General features: G+C 40.7%; 1 protein-coding gene across 2 annotated transcripts in view; it reads right to left on the bottom strand.

The window, feature by feature from the left end:
- Positions 1 to 25,476, bottom strand: part of LOC103751733 (cytochrome b reductase 1) — a 55,833-nt gene that overhangs the window by 8,398 nt on the left and 21,959 nt on the right. The window contains exon 2 of one of the 2 annotated variants that reach the window (XM_008855246.3): positions 14,270 to 14,478. The exons of the other annotated variant lie outside the window; for it this stretch is intronic. Coding sequence (XP_008853468.1) covers positions 14,270 to 14,478 — 209 coding nt within the window. The remainder of the gene's footprint in view (positions 1 to 14,269; positions 14,479 to 25,476) is intronic. 2 annotated transcript variants of the gene reach the window in all.

Here is a 25,476-nt window from a genome sequence, read left to right as displayed (position 1 = left end):
TGTCTAGTTTATTCACTTTATCTTCCAGTCTTGATACTCTGTTTTCCATTTTATTCATCCTATTGTTGAGTCTTTCTCCTGTCGTTTCTAATTGGCTTACTGAGTGTTTCACTTCTTTCTTTATTTCAGCCTGAGTAGTCTTCAGTATTTCTAGCTCTTTTCTGAATTCATTCAGCAGCTTATCCCTATCTTCTTTCAGTTCTTTGATTTCTTTGTGTGTTCTTTAAATTCACTGAATTCTTTTATCATGGTTGTATTGTTCTTTTGTGTTCCATGTCCTGCATGGACATGGGTTCTCACTGTACTCCTCTAGAGGACTCTTGGTATTTGGTGGGGATATGTTATTTTGGTTTTTCATGTTATTATTTTTTCTCTGTGATTTCGACGTGTGAATTTCTTTTGTAGTTTCTGATTCTTGTGTGAGACTCAAGCCTTCAAGTTCAGGTCTACTTCTTTTTGTGAACTTTATGTGTCCTTGTGGTTTACTTTTTGGGCGTGAAAGGCTGGTTGTCTAAGCTTCCAGTTCTCTCTTTTGATTTTATATTGGAGTGGCCAGATTGCTTTTGTCTTCAGGAGTTCCCACAGAGGCCCAAGTCAGCTGAGGATCAGATGCTCTCAGGCTTTCTCCTAAGGTCTGGATCCCTACAGGATAGATTTTGGCCTCAGGAATTTGGGGGTTGGACTGGCCTGGGAGCCAGGCCCAGGAAAGATGCTGGTCTAGCACAGCTGGTGGCTGGCCACACAGAGATGCAGAGGAAGCTAGGGGTGGGAGGCAGCCCCAAGGGCCCCTGGGGACTGCACTGAGGAGGTGGGTTGGTCTGGATGCAAAGGACCAGGAAGAGGAAAGGTCAACCCCAGCGTCTAGGAAAGAGGCTGGAGGGTTGTGCAGACCCAGGGAGGCTGAGGGAGGTGTGGGTGGGCCCAGGCCCAGAGCGCCCCTGGGGACCTGAGAAGGAACTGAGTTGGTCTGGATGCACAGGATCAGGAAGCAGTAGTGGTTCTCCAGGTGTCTGGGATGCCCAGACAAGGAATGGGACAGGACCCAGGCTAGGAGGAGAAACTGGTGGGGGAGATGGGAGGGTGCTTGAGGCTAGGGGAGTCAAGGCTCGGAGAGCTCAATTGACTTACCCGAAGAGAGAAGCCTGTGGGTGGGAGAGAGCACAGGGTTTTTTTCTTAAGGTATACATGGGACACCTTGCTTTTTTTCCTTAACAGTGTATCTTGGAGATGGGAAACCTATTTGTCTCAACGCATTTATCTAGCTTAATCTTTTTAATAATCAATATTCTATTTTAAGGCTATTACAATTTATTAAGAGTTCTCTGTACTTCCAGGGTTTTTTTGTTTTGTTTTGCTTTGTTTTTTGGTCTGTGTACCATTGACAAGGCTACACTGAACATTCTGGAACTTAGTTGTTTGTTTTTTTTATGTGTCTAAGGTTGCCACCTATGAAGGGAAATAAGAAGTATTTATAATCACTAAAACCAAACCCATCAAGACACATTATTCAGCGAAGTCAGCCTACTAAGCCGTGTGGAGAGAAACTGACAACGTGTTTCACCAGGAAGAAATGAATGCTGCGTAAGTTCTTCCATTTCCTTGATAGCTAAATCCGTAGCAGGGCACCGCTCTCCAGGGAGGACAGCCAGATTCCTGTCTGAGCTGAGGCCTGTGAGGCCTTCACAGTTCTGTTATTTTGTCCCATACCCCTGCTTGGTAAAGTGTTCTCTCTGCAAGCAAGTAAAGATGATGTGGTTGCTATCAGATTACTGAATTTAAAGAGCTTTCTTTTGTCCAAGTACTGATTTAGAATCTATAAGTCTAATAAAACAATTATTTTTTAAAAACAAAATAATGAGGGAAAAATTCATTAGCATAATTTTTCATCTTTCCTGGTTGAAATACAAGGACTGAGGGAGGGGGAAACAAGAACAAAGGCAGGAAAAACTTAGAATCTGCTGCATGCAGTATGTGTTGGTAATGAATTGAAAACAACCACAAAAGCCTTTGATGGGCTGCTGGGCCTATCTTACTGTTCACTTGACAAAGGGAGGTATGAATATGTTGGAAACTGTCCAGAGTGTTCCCTCTTGGTGTTTCAAAATATTCCTGCATCTCCTTCAGTGATTCTATTAGTATCAGGTGGCTAACTTCCTGATGCTCAGGGTGTGCTTTCCACATGGAAATGTGGTCAGCTAAATGAGTGCCGGGGATTTAGCACAGGTGGTTTTCTGTGAGGCACCGTTTCTTTCCTTAAAGAAACATGTGGTTGTCATATTCTTGTTTTCCTGGCCATTTGTTTGCTCCTACGATCCTTACTGTTTTCTCATTTCTTTCTTGATTTATCATGTGTGTCTGTTGTAATCCTGGAGGGCTCAATGATTTCAGTAGGTAGGAAGTCCTCAATTTACTTACAGAATACTCTAGCAATTTAAATCTAATTTTTACTTTTAAAGAAGTTCATCAACAAAGTAAAACTACTTTTAAAAGAAAAGAAAAAAAACATTACAGAATGTTGGACTCTGGTTGAAAATGTCTCAAAATGTAATGATGAAAACTTATAATTTGTGATAATTCATAATAGTCATTCTTTATTTCTTTTTTACCATCTTAGTCTTATCTTACTACCTTGCAAGTGAAGGTGGCAACTTACAACTTAGTAGACTAAAAATTACAGTCCCTCTGTCCCTAGACCAGCAGTTTCTAAGGTGTGATTTATAGAAGATTTGACCAGAAGCATTTAAGGAGAAATCTGAGCCCCATCCAGGCCTCTACATCAGAATTTCTGGATGATGGCCCAGGAACCTGCATTTTAATAGGATGTCCTGATGATTCTTTTTTTTTTTTAAGATTTATTTTTATGGGACTGGAGAGATGGCTCAGTAGTTAAGAGCACTGGCTGTTCTTGCAGAAGATGGAGGTCTGAATCCCAGCACCACATGGCAGCTAACAACTGCCTATAACTCCAGTTCCAGGGGATCTGACACCCTCTTCTGTCCTCCATGGGCACAGCATGACCCAGTTGTATTTACATACATGCAGGCATAACACTCATACACATAAAATAAAAATGGTGGCTCACAACTGTCTGTAACTCCAGTTCCAAGGACTCTAATAACCTCTTCTGGCCTCTGAGGGCACCAGGTGCTCACATGGTACACATACATACATGCAAGCAAACACTCATACACATAAAATAAAAATAAACCTTTTTAAAAAGGATTACTGTTGTGTCCAAACCTTGTGTTACAGCTTTTTCTTCTAGTCAACTGTTCTCAAACATGAGCATCCACCTGAATCACAAGTCTGGATGGAAGTTGAGAACCTGTGTTTTTAATTTTCTTTGAGATGCTAATGCTGCTGTTCTGGTGACTAGACTTTAAGAAATTCTAGCTTACATCATCCCCAAGGTATGTACTTCACATGCAAGAACAAGATGGCACCTTGCTTCTGAGGTTAAAAGGTTCTAAGTAGCATCAACAGACGATGCTCACCATTTTTTTTTAATGTGTATAAATGTATTGCCTGCATGTGTGTAAGTGCACCTGTGTCGTGCAATGCCCATGGAGGACAGAAGAAGGTGTCAGATCCCCTGGAACTGGAGTTATGGATAGTTGTTAGCCATCATGTGGGTGCTGAGAATCGAACCTGGGTCCTCTGCAAGAACAGTCAATGCTCTTAATCACTGAGCCAACTCTCCAGCACCTGCTCATCCTTTTTTTTTTTTTTTTTTTTTTTTTTTTTTTTTTTTTTATAAAGTAGGTAACAGTCACTTAAATGGGTGGCTAAGTCTCTAGCTGATATCCTATATCTCACTGCTACACTCCATTTTCATCATATGCACCTGGCTATACCCCAGTACCCCAGCCTGGCTCAGCTGTCCTCATGACTAACCCTGGCTGCCAGGCCTGCAGTAAATCACACACAGAGAAGGTGCATCACTAGAAACTCATGGTTGGGAGCGTTTTAGCAGTGCCGTGTGCTAATCCATTTCTCCATTCTCTCTACCCTCAGATTCCCAACTCCGGGGAGGTAGGTACCTCCTGTCACCACCTCCTGGCAACCAGAAGCAGCTTCTGAGAAGAGCCTCAGTGTCCTGCCAGCACACCAAACAAACCACACACCAACCCAGCCCAGAGATTCCTTGGTTTCTTCAGTGACAGTGGAGTTGGTGTTGCACTTCTAATTTTCCAGCTCCCTCTGCAGCCTGCTTCCTGAACAGGCCTATTTATAGATTATTCTGCCTTTCCAGTCCTCACATACCCTCCTGTTCTGGTGCCATTCCTGTCAGCATTTTTATATGCCCAAGCTTCTCTCACAAAAAGCAGGGGGAGGAAAAAAAGCACCCAAATAGTCTCCCAAATCCCAAAACAGCAACTTTGGCTCCTGGCCCTACTCACTTACTGCCCACGCTCTCCCCTCCCTGCTTACCCCGAGAGCCTGACAGAGCGACTCTACTTCCTCACCTTCTTTCTCCTCTTCATTCCACTGCAATCTGGCTTCTGCCCACCAAGGCACTTACTTTGCAAGATCACCACTGACTTCCCACCACCCATCCCACTGCACAATTTCCAGATCTTTTCTGCAAATCTGCTCTGTAGTATCACACATTCCTCAAGCCCTGCCCACACCCCCATCTTCCCACTGGCTCTCATTCTTTTTGTCATTTACTTTCCAAATCTACTTTCTAAATGGATAGGATCTATCCACTGTCTTTCACTGCTCCTGCTCTCCCCCACCCAGCCCCGGACCAACAGCATCTCTCCTCTGAACCTTAGTAAACACCTTCAACTAGACTGTCTGTATTGATGCCTGTATAGCTGCCAATTCATGTTCCAGACCTCCTCAGCAGTCTCTCTTCCTTCCTATTCATTCAGCAGCAATCACCTAGACGACTCTCTGAGCTTTCAACCCCAGGCTCACTCACAGCTCAGGTGTTGATGTGATCTCCTATATCCCCTTTACCAAATAAGTGCTCTCCCAGAACATGCCATACCCAACCTGTCTTACCAAATACTTGTTACCTGTCTCCCTCTGCAAGCATCACAATGCCAGGGAACATGTCTCTCTGACCTTGCATTTGTCTTGTGGAACAATCTATGTCCCTCCTTAAGATGGTGCTTAGCTGCAACAAATATTTAACTTCTCTGAATAAATTAATTTCACTGATGTAAAATGCATGCTCTCAACTATGAGGGTACTCGTTGCCCGTAGTACACACGAAAGCTACCATCTTTAGGTGACAAAGGAGACTGCCACAGATTTGTACTCTAGTGACCACAGCTAACACACCATTCCACTGTACTGAACTGTGAGTTGAGCCTTTTCATGCATGATTTGGTTTTGATTCTTAAAGAGTTTGTGAAGGATCAGGAGTTCTGCTCTGTAGGTAAGCCAACTAAATCCAGAGAAGTTAAATAAATTGTTCAAGGTCACTAGCTCCTAAATGCAGGAACCGACTTCAAACTAGGTCTCCATGATAGCAAACCTTGTGTTTGTAAACACTGACTATCCTCTGCCAACCAACATTCTTCCCTCTAAACAAAACAAGAAGTGTTGAGAAATCACATTTATGAGACGCTCCATGAGCACAAAGAAAAAAGAAACTAAGAATCCAGACATTTCAGAGCACAGAGAATCTTTAAATGACAAAATATGCCTTAATTCACTGAGTTTAAAATTAGAATCTATCGATGACACCGACTGTATTAATGGATTAAAGAACAGAAATTATATTTATCTCAACACAGAAAAAACATTCGATAAAATTCAGTATCCAGTCATCACTTATAGTACAAAGAAAAATGACGGCTTTTCACAGAGATTGGAGACAGAAGCATGTGTACTCCACAGTGAGCTAGCAGAAGCTCTTCAAAACAGGACTGAGTCAAGGATTCTTATCTCTACCTCAGACACTTCCAATTTCTCCTGCACTGGCTAGGATGCAGAGGAAAGGACCCAGTGACAAGGTAGGCATTGCAGGTAGACGGCAAGAGCAGGGACAATTCAGGGGCTGGTGCTGTGAAGATAAATTAATCTATATGGAGAAAAATGAACCCAAACTTCGGTAGGTCTCAAGCGAAACCATCTAGTCTTGACAATCTCTCTTTTCATGCTCGGAGAGGAACTCACTGTTCCTTGAGTTAAGTCAAAAGAGCATACACAGACCTCAGAAATGATAGATACAGTGCGCAGGAGCAAGCCTCAGAGGGAAGTGCTCTGTGGTGTGGTTGAGACCCCTGGAGAGTGTGGCATCCTGTTCTCCATCAACAGATGGCCCCAAGGACTGTCCTTCAGTGATGTTTAAACATCTTCACTGAAAAAGCAAAACTGCTTTCCCATTTTACTGCCTGCCCCATCACTGAGACTTTTTTAAATTAAAAAAATTTTAATTATGTGCATACACTTTGTGTGACTCTATGTGGGCATGTATATGTGTAAGTACAGGTGTCTGCAAAGACCAAAAGGATTTAACCTAGGGACCTCACACATGCTAGGTTAATGCCACACCACTGAGCTGCATCCTCGAGAGCCCTCTTTTTACTTTTTATTTTGAGACAAGGTCTTACTAAGTTATCTGGGTTGGCCTTGAACTTTCGGTCCTCCTGCCTCATCTTCCTGAGTAACAGGGATTATAGACCTATGCTTGTTCTTTATTTACTTTGTTTTGATCCCCACTGAGCTACTCTCTTTTAATTTTAATTTTTTTAACATGTGTGAGTCACCTGTATGTATGTAAGTGCACCCATGTTGTGCAAGACCAGAAGAGGGTCTCAGATCTCCTGGAACTAGTGTTATGGACAGTTGTTAGCTGCCATGTGGGTGTTAGGAACTGAACCCAGGTCCTCTGCAAGAGCAGCCGGTACTCATCACTGCCAAGCCATCTGTCCAGCCATGACCTGCTTTTTATTCTTATTTGTTTGCTTGCTTGCTTGTTTGGTTTTGAAACCTGCTCTTACTACATGTCTCTGGCTGGCCTGGAACTTGCTATGTAGACCAAACTGGCCTCAAACTCACAGAGATTCACCTGTCTCCACCTCCTGAGTGTTGGGATTAAATGCATGCACCACCACACCCAACCTTGTTTTTCAACTTTTGGTAAGCCCTTCCACAGTGACCACTTGGTGAAATATGTAAGGTCCCACTTTGATGGCACTGCTGTGGACACAGTCTTTCCTTTACTGCTCCTCAGAATGCAACTCTGATTCTTGCTTCCTATGCTCCACTTCAGCAGTGATCTGAAGAGTCTTAGCTTTCTAGTGGCACTCTACCACAGGCTCTAGCTGCTCTAGCAACACTACAGAATGATTTTGTTTAATCATGATAAACTAGGAGCCATTCTCTCAAGTGAACTTATATACAGGGGCATGTGTGCCATGATGTGCATGTGGAGGTCCAAGGACAGCCCACAAAAGTCAGTTTTCACTCTCTACCATGTGGGTACTGGGGCTCAAACTCAGGTCATCAGGCTTAGCAGCAAGCACCTTCACCTGCTGAGCCCCAAATCTTTTCTATTTGGTTGCCTTTTTATTATTAATGGTTAGAGTTGCTTGTACATTCACAGAAAACATGTGTCTTTTCCCACAGTTCATTGTGCTATTTCCATTTACTTTGATGTTATATGTCACATACACTGTTGAAAATTATGTAGTAAATATGTATTTTTCCCCTTTATGACTTTTGGATTTCTTGTCAACCCATGACCTCCCCTATCTTCTATCATATAAATTAGCTTTTCCTCTTATCCTTGGCTTTGATTTTTATATTTAGGCCTTTAGCCTAAATTTTTTTCTATTATATGATACAGTATGTTTTGTTCAGTTTTCCAAAATGTACACAATTTATTAAATAAGCATTATTATAACATAAAACTTGGACTTTTCTGTCTTCTCTAATCTTTCCACCTGTGTTTGTTTTGTTCCTGTGCTAGTAACTCATTTTAATCAAGAAAAGCACCCTTTCATTTATTTTTTCAAAAATTTCTTGGTTTGGGGACTGGAGAAATGGTTCAGTGTTTAAGAGCACTGGCTGCTCTTACAGAGAACTTGGGTTCAATTCCCAGCACCCACTAACAACCATCTCTAATGCCAGTTCCAGGAGATCCATGGCCATTGCACACACTTGGTGTACTTACATACATACAGGCAAAACACTCATACATATAAAATAAAAATAGTAAAATATTTTTTCTAAATTTCTTGTCTTTGGATATTTGTTCTGCATAAAGTTTTTTTAATATTTAAATGGAAAGTTATATTAATCATAGATATTAGTTTCAGGGAAAGCTATTTCTACATTCATTTTCTCTTTCAGTATTATGGTATCTCTCTAATATGTTCCTTGCCTCCTAATAAGACTTTATAGTGTTTTACATATTCCACATACAGATATTATGCTTTTTGGTGTTCAGTTTATTCTTTAGTATCTTTTTTGATCCATATTATAAATGGTTTCTGTGTATGTGTTTGTGCCAGTGTGTGCATGCGGATATGCAGGTGTCTGTGCACATGTGTGTGTTTGCATGTGGAGGCCAGAGGTTGATGTTAGGTGTCATCTTCTATCATCATCCATCTTAATTTTTTTTTTTTTTGGTCTTTTTGAGACAGGGTCTCCCTGTAGCCCCAGCTGGCCTGGAAGTCACTATGTAGACCAGGCTGGCCTTGAACTCACAAAGATCCACCTGCCTCTGCCTCCCAAGTGCTGGGATTAAAGGCGTGCACCACCATGCCCGGCATTCATCTTAATTTTTAAACACTTTTTATTTATTAGTTTTATTTTGTGTGTATTTATTAGTTTTACTTTGTGTTTTATTTTGTCTGCATGTGTGTAAGTGCACCTGTGTTATGGAATGCCCATGGAGGTCAGAAGAGGGCATTGGATTACCCTGGAATTGGAGTTACAGATGGTTGTTAGCCATCATGTGGGTGTTGGGAATCAAATCCAGGTCCTCTAGAAGAGCAGCCAGTGCTCTTAACCACTGAGCCATCTCTCCAGCCCCTAATCTTATTTGTTGAGACAGCACCTCTCACTGAACCTAGAATTGGCTAGACTGGCTGGCCAGTGTGCTGGAGGGATCCGCTTGTCTCAACCCTCCCTCAAGCACTGGGGTCACAGACATATACACTGTGTTTGGCTTTTTTTTTAAATTAACAATTTAATTTTTTTTATTTTAATTGAATTTTTGTGTATTTCATACATAAAATCATCTTTATATCTCCTTCCCCTTTGGCACCCTTCCAAAGCCCCAACCACTGGAGTTCATACATTCTGTCACTTGTATTAAGGCCTATTATGTAAAGTTACTGTCCCAAGATGTCCCTCAGTACAAGTTCATCCACCAGGATTTATTTAGCCTATCTAGGGTCTCTCCCTTCAAGAAGATCTGCTCTTCCTCACCCAGCAGGAATGGCTGCCACTAATTCTTAGACTAAGATTGGGACTTGCTGTTTATTTCCACAGGTCTGTGCTGGGTTTTTGTCTGCCTAAGTTTGCATGGTTGTTGTGCATGCTGACACCATTGCTGTAGGTTTGTATGAGAAGGGTCCCAGGTGCCTGTAGGACTATTTCCATATGGTCATGCACCTCCTCCCTGGCTCTTACAATCTTTCTGTTCCCTCTTCTGCAATGGTCCCTGAGCCCTGGGTGGGTGGACCTCAATATAGGAGACCTGACCAAGGACTCACACTCTTCCAACTCTTACTCTCTGCTTTTTGGCCATTTGTCACATGCTTGACTTTTTATATGGGTTTAAGGGATTCAAACTCAGTTCTTCAAGCATGCACAGCAAGCACTTTACTAAGCCATCCCCTCAGTCCAAACAGGGTGTATTTTTATAAGGTGTTTATTTCTAGTATGGCCAAAGTTCTTAAATTATGTATGGCTAGTCATACATCCAGCTATCTTTCCAAATTCTCTACTTCTGTTAGATGTTGGCAATGATGACTATAATCAGAGTTGTGTCCTGCAGATGTATAATATACAATAAGGTAGTCAGGTCACTTTCTTCCAGTATACTGGAATAGTTTAAAGTACTTGTTCTTTTTTTGTTTTTGTTTTGAGACAGCATCTCACTGTGTAGCCCTAGCTGGCCTGAGACTTACTATATAGACTAGGCTGGTCTCGAATTCACAGAGATCTGCCTGCCTCTGCCCCCAAGCGCTGGAATTAAGTGTGTGCTATCATACCTGGGCAGTACTTGTTTCTTAAAGATCAAAGGTATGGGACTAGAGAGATGGCTCAGTGGTTAAAAGCACTGGCTGCTCTTGCAGAGGACCTGGGTCAGTTCCCAGCACCCACATGGCAGCTAATAACCATAACTTCAGTTTCAGCAAATCAGAGCCTTCTTCTGGCCTTTGTGGGCTTTGTACACACATGGTGCACTTACACACATGTAGGAAAAACACTCATACACATAAAATAAATAAATAAAAAATTTTAAAGTCAAAGGTATAGAACTGTCTGGATCTGATGCCTTTTTTTACCTATGGATTTCATATGACCTCACTTTTTTCTATTGTTATTGATCTGTATAGGTTTCCTGATTCATCTTGGATAAAATTTGGTAGTTATATTTGGCAAAAAATGATCCTTTTGTCTTTCCTTAAAACTTTTAAGTATATTATCATCTATAGCTATTTGGGAGGCATTGTTGGGGATTGAACCTAGGACTTCATACATGGTTAGCAAGCACTCTTTCCTGTGAGCTGTATCCCCATTTCTTATTGCTGTATATTAAAATGTAGTAATCTGTCCTAACAGCATCATTTGTGTCTATGATTATATCTTTCTCATTCTGAATTGTATATTTGGGGTTTTATTAGTCAGGCTTGCTATGGTTTATCTGTTTTATTATTTTATGCTTAAACAACTAGTTTTCATTTCGTTTATATTTTCTTTCCTTTTTTATTATAGTTATGGTGAGTGAAATCATGCCCCTAAGTCAAAGATGTCCATACCATAATCTAAAGATCTCATGACTATACTACACAATACTGCAAAAAAGTACTTCGTAGATGTAAATAAGATTACAGACTTTATAATTGGGAGATTATCCCGGATTGACTGAGCCCTTTTATTTTTGCTTGTAGTAATTATTTAAGTCTGTAGTAATTTGTTATGGCAAGAGTAGAAAACAAATAGAATTATTTGTAGAATTTTTGTCCGTGATAAATTATTTTCCTTAAGTTTCTTAAATGAATAGTTTATGTATTTAAAACTTTCTTTCAAAAAATAAAATGGCATAGTTGTTAAAGGTTAAGACCAACCACCAAAACAACAGAGGTTCAGTTCCCAGCACCCACAAATGAGCGCTGTCTCTTTGGCTTCCCTTTTGGGGCTGGAGAGATGGCTCAGTGGTTAAGAGCACTGGCTGTTCTTGCAAAGAACCCAAGTTCAGTTCCCAGAACCCACATGTTGGCTAACAACTACCCATAACTCCAGTTCCAGGAAATCTGATACCTTCTTCTGGTCTCCATGGGCTTTGTAAAACACGGGTGCACTTACATACATGCAGGCAAAACACTCATACACATAAAATAAAAATAAATAAAAATTAAATATAAAATAATAAAAGCATTTAAGTTTATATTCCTTTGAAACTCATTTTAGTTATTTCATGGATGTTTAAGCCAGGTATGTGGTACACACCTACCTATAATCTTGGTACTTGGGAGATAGAAACCAGAGGATCAGGAGTTCAAAGTCAGTCTTAGCTATATAGCGAGTTTGAGGCCAGCCTGGGCTACATGAGATTCTATCTGAGAGAAAAAGAGACAGAGAGACAGAGAGAGAGAGTGAGAGAGGCTCTCTTAGGGTTTAGAATAAGTATTCTCTTTTTGCTTAATTTCTAAATACCCTTAATTTTACATATTATGATACAGAAGAAATAATAGAGGGTTTTAAAAAAGAGAAATCTGATTAGAAGGCATGTCTAATAAAGAAAATATTTACAGATCTATTGATTCATTTTATTATTTATTTACTCACTATTATGGAAGAAGTAGATGTGCTAAAGAAATATTAGAAGAGGGACTGGAGTTAAGAGCACTGACTGCTCAGCAGTTAAGAGCACAGACTGCTCTTGCAGAGGACCTGGGTTTGATTCCCACCACTCACATGGCAGCTAAGAACTGTTCTTAACTCCAGTTCCAGGGGATCCAACACCCTCTTCTGATCTCAGTGGCATTGCACAACATGGGTACACTTACATACATGCAGGTAGCACATTCATACACATAAAAATAATTTTTAAAAAATTTTAAAGAAATATTAGAAGAAACAAGAAGTAAAACAAGAAAAATAGCTGACTGGAAAGCAGCCACAAGAAAGAACCTCTTCTAACATATCTAGTGCATATCTTTCCAGATGTCTGAGCATGTCGGCATGTAAGTAAGCAAAGGCATCTTGCTCAGTCCATTTTAACTATGGCACTCAGAAATGCAGGGCCAGTGCACTTCATCTACAAAGTGGAGCCTGTTACCATATGTGTGATGAGGCAAATAGTAAACCAAAACTAAAACTAAAGCTGTACAGTATACAAAGACCTTTATAGGAATCCAAATACTAATTTTTGTGGTTTCAGTCTGACCCTCAGAGGCACAGTCCTTCACTGAGGATGCTCACACACAAGCTGGGCAGTCAGTCTGGGAGTCACGGAAATAATGGAACCAAATATTGCTGGGGCCTGAGTTCCAGCTGTTACTAGCCATGAATTCTAGGAAGGTTACTTCCCCTGTGCCCTCAGCATCTGTACCAGACACCTCACCTGAAGGAAGAAGGGAGGTGCGTAGAATGCTTGGCAACATGCAGGCTATAGCTGCATTCTGTCTTCTGCCTTGGAATAGGGAAAGCCAAGGGAACTACCTTTAGAAGCAGAATATGGAGCTGACAAGAGTCTTACAGAGATGCCAGCATGCCACATAGGTCCCCGAAAATGGACAAATCCCTATGGCTCCTGCCCTTATCATCATCACTCCTAAGGGGAGAAGACCCACCATGGTGGCAAAGGAGGAACCTACCTCCCAGATATGACCCATTGGTGCGAACACTGAGGGAAATGAACCTGAGGATCAGTGATCTCAGCCATCCAATTAGAGCTATTTTCCTTGTTCGGTTTTGTCTATGTCTTCCTCCTGTCTGATTCTTTTCCATTCCTAACCCTACCTCCTGGCTAGCTAATGTGGACTTAAATAACTGAGAAAGTCTATAGAGATTAATTTTTTTTGAGTCAGGTCTCCCTGTAACCCCAGCTGACCTGGAACTCACTATGTAGACCAGGCTGCCCTTGAACTCACAGAGATCCACTTGCTTCTACCTCCTGAGTGCTGGGATCAAAGGTGTGCACCAGCATGCCTGGCTAATCCTTATTTAATGAAAATTCATCATGTTTTGAGATTTTCAAAAGCTTTCTTTAAGAAGAAAAATGACAAATGTCTGGTAAGAGATCCTACTTTTTAAAAGGGCCATGTGTTTAGGATAAGCCAGGTTTTGTGTATCCACTCCAGTACCTTACTCCTATAGCCACAGAAAAGTAAAATTCACAATGATGTCCCAACCAGGAAGTTGAATATATACTGTACTAAGGAAGGAAAATGAGTCAATATGGTTTACAAAGATTTTTCAACCAAGTGGTGAAGACCCAAAAGACTCAGAACATTAATCTTTACTTTAGTGACTAAAACTGCTGAATAACTATCACAGTCTATAAAAAGTAAAAGGAAGGGCTGGCAAGATGGCTCTGCAGGTAAAGGCACTTGTTGCAAGCCTGACAGTCTAAGTTCCATCCCCAGGACCCACATGGTGGAAGGAGAGAACTGACTCCCACAAATTGCCCCCTGACTGCTACATTGCTGCTGTGGCACAGGCACACACACACACACACACACACCAAATTAATTAATTAATGGTAACTAATCATTACTCCTTTGAAATCTAGCAAAAAGTTAAAAATTAGTCACATTGTTCATAAAAGTTAATCTAGAAAAGTAGCAGAGAATGTGGTAAAGAAACCCATAGCTCTTGCCTATCCCTGTTTACTCAGTAGGCAAATCAAAGCCCAGTGCTAGCCTTGATGTTAGATCACAGTTCCCTACCTACAGATGTCCAAATTAGAAATCTTACATCCACACTCCTAGACTGTGAATTCTGCAGTTCAGCGTCCCCTCAGACAAAGCGCTATTATGGAGATGAATAACAGTGCTTAGAAAACAGCTACAGTCTCCAAACTCTTTTACTTTTCACACCTTGTTTATAAATACAGCAAGACTCTGACCTGTAGGACGTAGAGGATGACAGCTGTCAGTCCCACCCAGCTGTGCAGACTGTACATGTGGGGGATTCTTTGGACACTGTGGTAATCAAACACAGCCACCACAGCGATGATGGCAAGGATGGCAGCCACGGCATTTAACCCTGCGTGGATGGACTTCATCAGGAGCTTGCTGCACTTCCAGGTCCATGGCAGTCTGTACACGATGATGGCTAAGGAAACAATGTAATTATTTAACTATTTATTTGTTTACTATTCATTCATTCATTCATTCATTCATTCATTCATTCTGTTAGGTTATTTTTAGAGTGTCCCTGTAGCCCCAGCTGGCCTGGAACTCTATATGAAGACCAGGCTGGTCTCCATCTCACAGGGATTAAAAGTGAGCATGAATAACCATGCCTACCTGAAATAATGCATTTTAAAAAATTAACACAAAGCAAACCATTTGACCCACTGGACAGTGCCTTTGGACAAATGTTTTTACTTAGTTTCTGCTTCTTCCTGCTTCCCCTTATTATACCTACCTCCCAGCCTTCCTTTTCAACCTCCTGGGCTACCATCTCACTCCTGAGTGTAGGTCCAAAAGAAATGCATTTATACATTCACCAGGAGACACACGCTACAATATTGCTAGCAGCACTATCTGTAGTAAGCCAAACCCTGGAAAATCCCCAAATGCTTATCATCAATACATGAACTAGATCTATCCATGCTATGCAATAATATACAATAAAGAGAGTGAATATATTTTTAAATTGTACAAAAATGTATGATTTTATGCATGTATATTAAACCTCAATATAAAGGCTTCAAATTTTTAAGTGTCCTAATTTAAGCAATAGATTATATGCTACATTAATCAGCATGCAGTTAATTTTTGTTCTGAAGACAACAGCCTGCCCCTCTCTACCTGATCCATATCAGGAAATTAAAAATATTTGTAAATATGTATCATATTGAAAAAAAATTTGAATACTCCCTTGGAAGATGAATTCTACTCTATCAGCTGAGGGTCATGTATGTTTAATTCTAGTAAATAAAAAGGAATCCAACACCATCAAAAGAAATTATAATCTGGATATATAAAATATAAAAGTTTCTCTGGATCATAAAAACATATGAGATTATATAGTTCTTTTCAGGGAAGAAGCACATCTAAAATTGCAAAGAGAGATGTGAATGCAGCCTCCTTACAGATTTCATGGTAGGATGTCACTCTTCCCATTCTGTGGTCCCATTCCAACATCGGACAGCCCTCATGGAAAGGACAGTATTCCTTTTACTTAGTCCAAACGCCAAAGGATTGCTGCTTACTAATTTGTGTGTATGTCAATATCTTTTAAAAATGCTGACCGAGGGTCAGCAAGATGGCTCAGCAGGTTAAGGCATTTACAACCAAGCCTGATGATGTGAGTTCAATCCCCATGGCCCATATGGTGGAAAGACAGAATTGACTCCTACAAGCTGTCCTCCAACCTCCATACATGTGCCCTGGTTCATATACACCCTCCCCATATACACAAACAAAATAAATGCAATAAAAAATTTTAAGATGAAATTGATTATCCTTCCTTGAGGACATGGAGACTCTCTGGATAATCATTTCTATATTTAGTGAATCTTTTCAAGCTAGTTACTGCAGTATTTTAGCAGGCTTTTTGTTTGCTCTATTTTGTTTATTTTTTGAGACAGGGCCTCACTATGTAGCTCTGGCTGATCTGGAACTCAGAGAGCCAGCCACCTGCCTCTACCTCCTAGGTGCTGAGATTAAAGAGTAGCCCCTTCTCGCCCTTGTTTCATCTCAGCACATTAATGCATCTTGCTATTTCTCTCTGTATTCCCAGAGCTTAAGACAGCCTTAGGCTCATGGTATATAGCTCCATGAGTATTTTTCTAACTCTTATTTTTAGATAACTGTAGATTCACATGAAATTGTAAGAAATCATACAGAATGATCTTAAATACTCTTCACCCACTTTTCCAAATGGTGCATATTATTTAACTATAGTACAATATGACAACCACGAAACTTGACGTCAATGTAATTCACTGTCTTCATTCCAATTTTACCAGTTTTGCTTACTTGTGTGTGACCAATAGCATTTCAAAAACTAATGCAAAGTACTTTCAGCAGACTGACCAAAATCTACAAACCAAATTAGTGCTGACTCAAACACAAATTTACTTTCCTTATACTTTTTAGAAAATATTTTATTATTATAATTTTTAAAAATTTTCTGTCTATTAGTATACTGCCCGCATGTGTGTAAGTGCACCTGTCATGTAATACTCGTGGTGGTCAAAAGAAGGCATTGGATCCCTTGGAACTGGAGATGTGGATGGTTGTTAGCTGCCATGTGGGTGCTGGGAATCAAACCCAGGTCCTCTCTGCAAGAGCAGTCAGTGCTCTTAATCTCTGAGTCATCTTTCCAGCTTCCCTTATACCTTTTCTAAGAATTCTGTGGCAGGGGCTGGAGAGATGGCTCAGTAGTTAAGAGTACTGGCTGCTCTTCCAGAGGACCTGGGTTCAAATCCTAGCACCCACATGGTGGCTAACAACAATCTGTAACACCACTTCCAGGGCATCTGACATCCTCTTCTGACCTCCAAAGGCATTGCATGACACAGAAACGCTTACCTACATGCAAGCAATACACTCATACATATAAAATAAAAATAATAAATAAAGTATTGGACTGGAGAGATGGCTCAGCAGTTAAGAGTACTGGCTGCTCTTGCAGAAGACCCAGGTTTGAATCCCAGCACCCATATGACAGCTAACAATCATCCATACCGCCAGTTCCGGGGGATCCAAAGCCCTCCTCTGTCCTCTGCAGGCACTGCATGACACAGGTGCACTTACACACATGCAGGCAAAACACTCATACACATAAAACAAATAAGGAAATATAAAAGATAAATAATAAATAAAAATAAAAGAATTCTGTGGCAAACCGTATATAATTGGGGAGAACAATACTTATTCCCAATGGACTGGGTGACTTTTTAGTCACTACATGGAGACTTTTGCCATCTGTGTGATCAGACAGTAGTAAAATTAGCAAACTGAAAATGTGCAATATAGAAAGACATAAAGATAGAGACAGAGACAGTTCAGTGGTAGAGTACTTGCATGTACAAGGCCATGGATTCAATCTCTAGTACCACCAAAAAAAAAAATAGATATGTATTACACATTCCCTGGTTTCATGTCCCTTACTACACACACACACACACACACACACACACACACACACACACACCTTTGCTAGGTAATAGGTACCATGCACACTAAGTGCTTTATATACTTGCCCTTTCATTCTTAACTCTTGCCCAGAGAAGAAAGCAGAAACTGAAGTCAAGCAGTTTGCTCAATCTCAATTAGTTTTTAGGATATTATTGGTAGCTACATTGTGGTAGCAGACACCTGTAATTCCAGCTACTCTGTGGGCTGAGGCAGGAGGATTACAAATTGGAGGTCAGCATGGGCTATATAATAAGGCCCTATCTAAAAAGTATAATTATTGTTATCATCATCATAGTAAACATTTTATCATCCAAGCACTTGGGGAAAGGAATACGGGGTCAGTGAATTTGAACATCAACACATAAAAAAACATCAAATAGCCGGGCGTGGTGGCGCACACCTTTAATCCCAGCACTTGGGAGGCAGAGGTAGGCAGATCTCTGTGAGTTCAAGGCCAGCCTGGTCTACATAGTGAGTTCCAGGACAGCTGGGGCTACAGGGAGACCCTGTCTTAAAAAGACAAAAAAAAACAAAAACAAAAAAAAAAACAACAACAAATTGTGAGCAATAAACCATACAGCTTTTTCTCTATGGCCTAGATCATATTATCAGAAATTTCCCACATCAAAACTAATTTCTGAGGCTGGAGAGATGGCTCAGCGGTTAAGAACACTGACTGTTCTTTCAGAGGGTTTGATTCCCAGTACCCACATGGTGGCTAATAACCATCTATAACTCCAGTTACAGGAGATCTGACATCCTCTTCTGACCTCTGTGAGCAATGCATGACACAGGTGCACTTACACACATGCAGACAATACAGTCATACACAGAAAAAAATTAGAAATAAAGTATTTTTTTAAAAAACTAATCTCTGATGTTAAAAGTCAGGAGTGGTTCTCATGACTGAAAAGAGTGGAAAAGAGACTTGAAATGTTGTTTCTTGACCTGATATTCAAGTGTGTCCATGTTGTGGAAGCACATTATGATTTAGATACTTCTCTGCATGCTGTTTTTTGCTTTCCAGCCAGGCATTGTGGTGCACACACCTGTAATCCCAGCACTTGGGAGATGGAGGAGGAGGATGAGGATCAAGAGACTAGGTGAGCCTCAGCTACAAAGCAAATTAAAGGCCAGTCTATGTAACATAGGAACCTATACTCAGGGGTTGGAGAGATGGCTCAGTGGATAAGAGCACTGGCTGCTCTTGTAGAGGACCTGGGTTCAGTTCCCAGCACCCATGTGGTGTCTAACAATCATCAGTAATTCCAGTTCCAGGCGATCAATGCCCTCTTCTGACCTCTTCAGGTACTGCATGCACATGGTGCATTTACATACATGCACACGAAACACTTATACACATAAAAATAAGTAAATAGGGTGTGGCGATTGCCCAGCAGTTAAGAACACTGGTTGTTCTTGCAGAAGACCTGTGTTCAAATCCCAGCACCCACATGGCAGCTAACAACTGTCTGTAACTCCAGTTCCAGGGGATCCAACAGCCTCTTCTGACCTCCACGGGTATTGCACGGCATGAGTGCACTTACCTACATGCAGGCAATACACGCATACACATAAAATTTTTAAAAATTAAAAAAAACTTCTTTTAAATAAATAAAAAGTTTGAAAAAAGAACCTGCATACACATGCACGCACACATGCATGTGCGTATGCCAAAATTCCAAATACAGCTGTGTTTCCACTGAAGACTTTTTATTCTTTCCAATTCTACAGGCAATACAGAGGAATGTGCCAAATTTTCCATAAAACTGAAATTTACCTCTTTTTACATGTTAAAACTTAGTCCTTTTAACTTTTTTCATTATTTTTCTCAGAACTTGGCTTTTAAACCTTTTGCATTCATGCAGAAGTGTTCATTTTGTGGGTTGTTTTGTTTAGGGCCTGGATCTCACCCTTATTGTCCAGGCTGCTCTTGAATTCCTGGGCTCAAGCAATCCTGCCTCAGCTTCCCAGGTGGCAAATGTTCTTCAGTTTGGTCATACTACCTCCTTCTTCAGCAGGAACAAGAATAGAGCATATTTAATCTTTCACTGATGGTGGGGTCATCACCAAAACACTGACTATTTTCCTGTAAGATGCTCCTGTAAGGGGGTTCTGAACAGGAGAGGTGCTTGCTTCTGATCCAAATGGACCCAGACAATTACAGTTTTAGAGGCCCTGGGTCTTTGTGGCATGTCTCTCTCTTTTTAGTTTCTCACTAGGTTAGGATGTTGCCCTCAATTTTTTTTTTTTTTTTTTTTTTTTTGTCTTTTTGAAACAGGGTCTCCCTGTAGCCACCAGCTAGCCTGGAACTCACTACGTAGACCAGGCTAGCCTTGAACTGAGACGAGATCTGCCTGCCCCTGCCTCCCAAGTGCTGGGATTAAAAGCATGGGCTACCACACCTGGCAATGTTGCCCCCAATCTTAATCTGAGTGGTAAGGATGAAAGGGTCTGCTGTATTATTTTCTGTATGATTTCAAGAATTCTTTATAGTTTTAAAGTTAAAACAAATATGCTTGCAAACCTAGTAGCCATTTGGGCTCAACTACTCTCAACAGGCAGCCTATGGTGAGGTGAGGGCTGTCTAAGTGACACTTGGTGTTTTCAGTATCTATTGGGGCTGCCAGGAGGCTCTGCATAGCTGAATATGTTCAAAAGGCTCTCTGTACAAGCGAATGCTATATTTTAAGCTGTTTACATGCTTTCCAAAATATGGTGGAAATATGGGAAATGGGAAATATGGGAAAGCTTAACAAATCAGACCACGTTTTTCAAACCAGAAGCTATTCTTAACAGTTGTAAAAATTGCCTAGAGAGTGGAATTTAAACATTTCTTCTTCTCTCACAATGAGAAAGAAGTTTCCTCACCCACGGGGGCAGAAATAGCATGAAGCATCTACTTGTTCTGCACAAGGGTTCTGCTAGAGGCTCTCATTGGAAGGACAACTTCCCTAGAAAATGAGGGGAATCGTGAACACGTGTGAGACATATACTGTAAGTCCTCGCAAAGTAAAAATTGCTTGATGGTGGAAATGTTAGTGTGATAAGCTTAAAAAGGAGAGGAAGGGAGGAAAAATTCATAATGGTATACAATTTTTCTCTAGATGATCAAGATGAAAATTTAGTCATTTGAATTAGAATTTATTATGTCCAAGTTATATAATCTGGATATAAGAAAAGAACATAAGACCTGGAGAGATTGCTCAGTAATTACGAGGGTGTGCTCTTGCAGAAGTCGTAGTTTAGTTCCCAGCACCCAAGACAGGTGGCTCACAACAACCTACAACCCCCACTCCAGGGGATCCAATAACTCTAATCTCTGCAGGCATCTGTACTCACATGCACACACGCGTATATGTAATTTAAAAATAATAAAAATAAATCTTAAAGAAGGAGTAAAAGAAAACATACATTCTCAAAGATGTAATCCCTTGTTTCCACCCACATCTCCATCATACAACTACCTGCATTCACCATGTGTCATATAGCATATGATACAAAGTTAAGAGTCTATCAAACTGGAAACAGGTCAGAGGATGAAGGCTGGGAGGAGCAGGCATACCTCAAGACATGGAAAATATTTATTTATTTATTTATTTTTATTTTATATGTATGAATGTTTTGTGTGCATGTAAGTGCACCCATGCATGCAATGCCCACAGAGGTCAGAAGAAGGTGTCAGATCCCTTAGGACTGCAGTTATGGATGGTTGTTAGCCTGAACAAGATCCTTTGCAAAAGTAGCCAGTGCTCTTAACCACTGAGCCTTTTCTGCAGTCCCTGGAAAATATTTTGACTATAGTTCTTCTATGCTTAAACCTTGTGACTCCCAAGGGCAGAAACATGACAATTTCATTCACTGTCACATGCCAGCAGTAGCATGAGCCTGTTACAGAGTGGGAATTAAGTAAGTATGTGTAAAGAAGTAAATTTTAACAAAGAACAGTAATTTATTCCAAATTCTTAGCACATAAGAGGATTGTCTTTTTTTTTTCAAAATTATTTTTTAAAAACAAGATATATCTGGGCAGTGTGGATTCTACCTGTAATCCCAACACTAGGGAGGCCGAGCAGAAGGATTATTATGAGTTCCAGGCTAGTCTGGGCTACAGAGACCCTGTCTCAAAAAAAGTAAGATATAGTTGAGCATTGTAAATCTTTAGGTTACACAACATAACCTGTTATGTACTGTGAAATGGTTATATTAAGCTACTCAGCATGCCTATCACCTCCCTATCAATTTTTGTTATGACAGATCCTCTTTTAATATCCATTTATTTATTTATTTATTTATTTATTTGTGTGTGTGTGTGTGTGTGTGTGTGCCACAGTACATGTGTGGAGATCAGAGGACAACTCTCAGAAGTTGGTTCTCTCCTGCCACCTTGTGGAACGTGGGGATCAAAGTCAGGTCACCAGGCCTGGGTGCAAGTGCCTCTACTCACTGAGCCAATTTGCTAACCCAGATCCTTTTTTAAAATGTACAAATTAGAGGCTGGAGAAATGGTTCAGTGGGTACAGTGTTTGCTGTGCAATCATGGGGACCTCAGGTTAGGCACTGGGGTTGGAAACAGGCAGATCCCAGAGGCTTGCTGGCCAGTCAACCTAGCTTAATTAGTAAGTTCCAGGTTCTGTGAGAGACCCTGTCTCAAAAAATAAGGTGGAGAGTGATAGGGGAAAACACGGTGATAAGTTGATCCTTCATATCACACACACACACACACACACACACACACACACACACACAGCACACACACTCATTCACACAATCATACACACAAATGTACAAATCAAAATCTCAAGACAAATTGTGCTACATAGTATTAGTTTATGTAAGATCAAATGGTACTTTCAAATAAGTAAAAAGCATTCTGCACTTGGGCCTACTTGACAGCTTTAAGTGAATTTAAAAATAAGAGTAAGTCATTGAACTTGAAGTACACTGGAATTTTAAAACACTTATGAAGCCTACTTAAACATGGTGGGCCATTACACTTTCCTTCCCTCTCTGAATAAAGTGTTGTTTTCCTGCCTGACAGAGCGTTCAGAACAGGATCATCCATCTTTATAACTCATTTCCCTGTGTATCCATAGGTTTACAAACCTTATCCAGAGGATCTCAAGTTTAAATGAAAAAGCAGAAAGCCCTCTTCAAATTCCTGTAGTGGCTGTAAAACAGAATGGGGCCTTTGAAACACACATGACTATCAGGAAACTGAAATGCAGAAGGCGATTTGGGTGACTGTGAAGATTTGGTTTAGCATCCTGACACTAGGAGCAACTCTGTAAGGTGACTAAAAGTGTCACAAAGGCAGGAATTTGGTAGCAAAAATATATATGAAAAGTAGGGGGAAAGTATTAGAGAATTAATTAACCGGCTAGACATTTACAAATATCCAGGAGTTTTATGTTGTTAGAAAGATCTGCTGTATTTACTTGTACTTCATACCAGTATTATGACAGATTAGAAAAATACTGGGTTAGATTTAACCTGGTTGCTTGACTCTGGCCAAGCATTTGATTGCTCAAATGAGGAGCTGAACTTACCATCCCAGCCAGTTCCATCCTTTGAAAAAAAAAAAATCATTATTCATCCCTAACTTGCTCAAATGGGAACAGGATTTTTTTTCCTTTTTTTCTTTCTCTCTTTTTCTTTCTTCCTTTCCTTCCTCCCTGTTCCTTTCTTGCTATGAATGGAATGCAGGGCATGTTAAGCAAGCACTCGATCACTGATCTATATCCCCAGCCCACTGCTAAATTACATGTTTTATACAGTATTTGGTGAATAGTAGGTGCTTAATAAATATATGCAAGCTGAGCATGCTAGCACTCACTAGTTGTCCCAACCCTTAGGATGCAGAATTAGGAGAATCATTGCGAGTTCAAGGCCAGCTTGGTCTCCATAGCAGTTCTAGGCCAGCCAAGGATACAAGGGACCCTGTCTCAAAAACAAACATATACTAATTAAGTGAACAGGATAATATGTGAAGGAAATGGGCAAATGAACAAAAGAATGAACTCAGAAAATTACAGCCAAAGTCTATAATTATTTCTGGCTTTTGATCTTTAAGAAAGTTTCCATGTGAAGAAAAAAAACTATAAATATTTCTGGGAGCTGAAGAGATGGCTCAACACTTAAGAGCATTGGTACTCTTGCAGAGGACTCAGATTTGGTCCCCAGCATCCACATTGTGGCTAACGACCATCTATAACTCCAGTCCCAGAAGATGGGATGCCCTCTTTTGGACTCTGCAGGTTTGCACATACATAATTATATACATGCAGGCAAATACTCAAACACATAAAATAAAAATAAATTGAAAATACTTAAAAATGATTTCTGGCCTATCATTCTTTTGTTTTGTTTTGAATTTAAAAAAATTTAATTGGATCTTTCCTGGATTGGTCCCACGGTGCCCACTGTGCCTTGACTCTCCCAGCCTCATTCACCCTCCCAGCTCCCCATTTCTTGTTTTGGCACCCCAGACTCCTGGACTAACTCAGGTCCAGAATCTCCACTGCTTCCTGATACTTTTCATCCAGACCAACCCAATCCCTCCCTGCAGTCCCCAGGAGTCTTCTGGGCCTCTCCCCGCCCCCACCTCCCTTTGCCTTCCTGGGTTGCACAGCCTCTGACTGCCTGGAGCATCTTTCCTGGGTAAGCCGAGCAGGGGCCCACCATGGCTTGACTCCCCAGACCTCATTCACCCTCACAGCCCCCCCCCCATCTCTCCTCTTGGCCTCAGTACTGGCCCATTTCCTGTCTTGGCACCCCAGACACTGGGGGTGACCTCTTGACCCAGAGTCCCCACAGCTTCCTGATCCTTTACATCCAGACCAACCCGGTTCTTCCCTGCAGTCCCCACTAGCCCTTGGAGCATCTTCCTGTGCCTACCTCCCTTTGCATCCCTGGCTGACACAGTCACCAGCTTCCTGAGACCGACATCTTTCCTGGGCCCTGTTACCAGGCCAGGCCAGCCCCCAAATTCCTGAGGGCAGAATCATTCCTGGAGGGATCCAGATCTTAGGAGAAAGTCAGAGAACATCTGATTCTCATCTGACTTGGGCCTCTGTGGGAATTCCTGAAGATGAAAGCAATTTTGTCACTCCAATATAAAATCAAAAGAAAGAACCTGAAGCCTAGACGAACCAGCTTTTCATGCCCAACAAGTAAACCACAAAGGCACATAAAGTTTACAAAAAGAAACAGACCTAAACTCAACAAAGGAAGGCTTGAGTCTCATACAAGAATCAGAAAACAACAAAAGAAATTCACATGTCAAAGTCACAGAGAAAAAAATAATAGAATGAAAAACCAAAGTAATATATCCCCACCAAGTGCCAATAGTCCTCTACAGGAGTTATAGTGAGAACCCCTAGAGATAACACAGGACATGGAACTCAAAAGAACAATTATAAATATGATAAAAAAACTCAGAATCAGAAAGAAATCAAAGAACTTAAAGAAGATAGGGATAAACTTCTGAATGAATACAGAAAAGAGTTGGAAATATTGAAGAATACTCAGGATGAAATGAAGAAAGAAGTGAAACCCTCAGTAAGCCAATTAGGAATGACAGGAGAAAGCCTCACCAATAGGATGAATGAAATGGAAAATAGAATGTCAAGACTAGAAGATAAAGTGAATAAATTAGACCACTCAAGCAAAGATTATGAAAAATTTAAGAAAACACAAGAATGGAATATGTAGGAAATGTATGACACCATAAAAAGGCCAAACTTATGAATCATAGGCATACAAAAAGGAGAAGAATCTCAAGATAATGGCATGGACCAGATCTTCAACAGAATCGTGAAAGAAAATTTCCCAAAATTAAAGAAAGACATGCCCATACAAATACAAGAAGCATACAGAACACCAAACAGATATGACCAGAACAGAAACTCTCCACGGCACATCGTAGTAAAAACACTACATGCACAAAACAAAGAGAAAA

The sequence above is a fragment of the Nannospalax galili genome, unplaced genomic scaffold (assembly GCF_000622305.1).
Source record: "Nannospalax galili isolate Female #2095 unplaced genomic scaffold, S.galili_v1.0 scaffold346, whole genome shotgun sequence".
Lineage (NCBI taxonomy): Eukaryota > Metazoa > Chordata > Mammalia > Rodentia > Spalacidae > Nannospalax > Nannospalax galili.
Note: the sequence above shows the minus strand (reverse complement) of the source record. Positions and strands in the feature narration are given on the sequence as shown.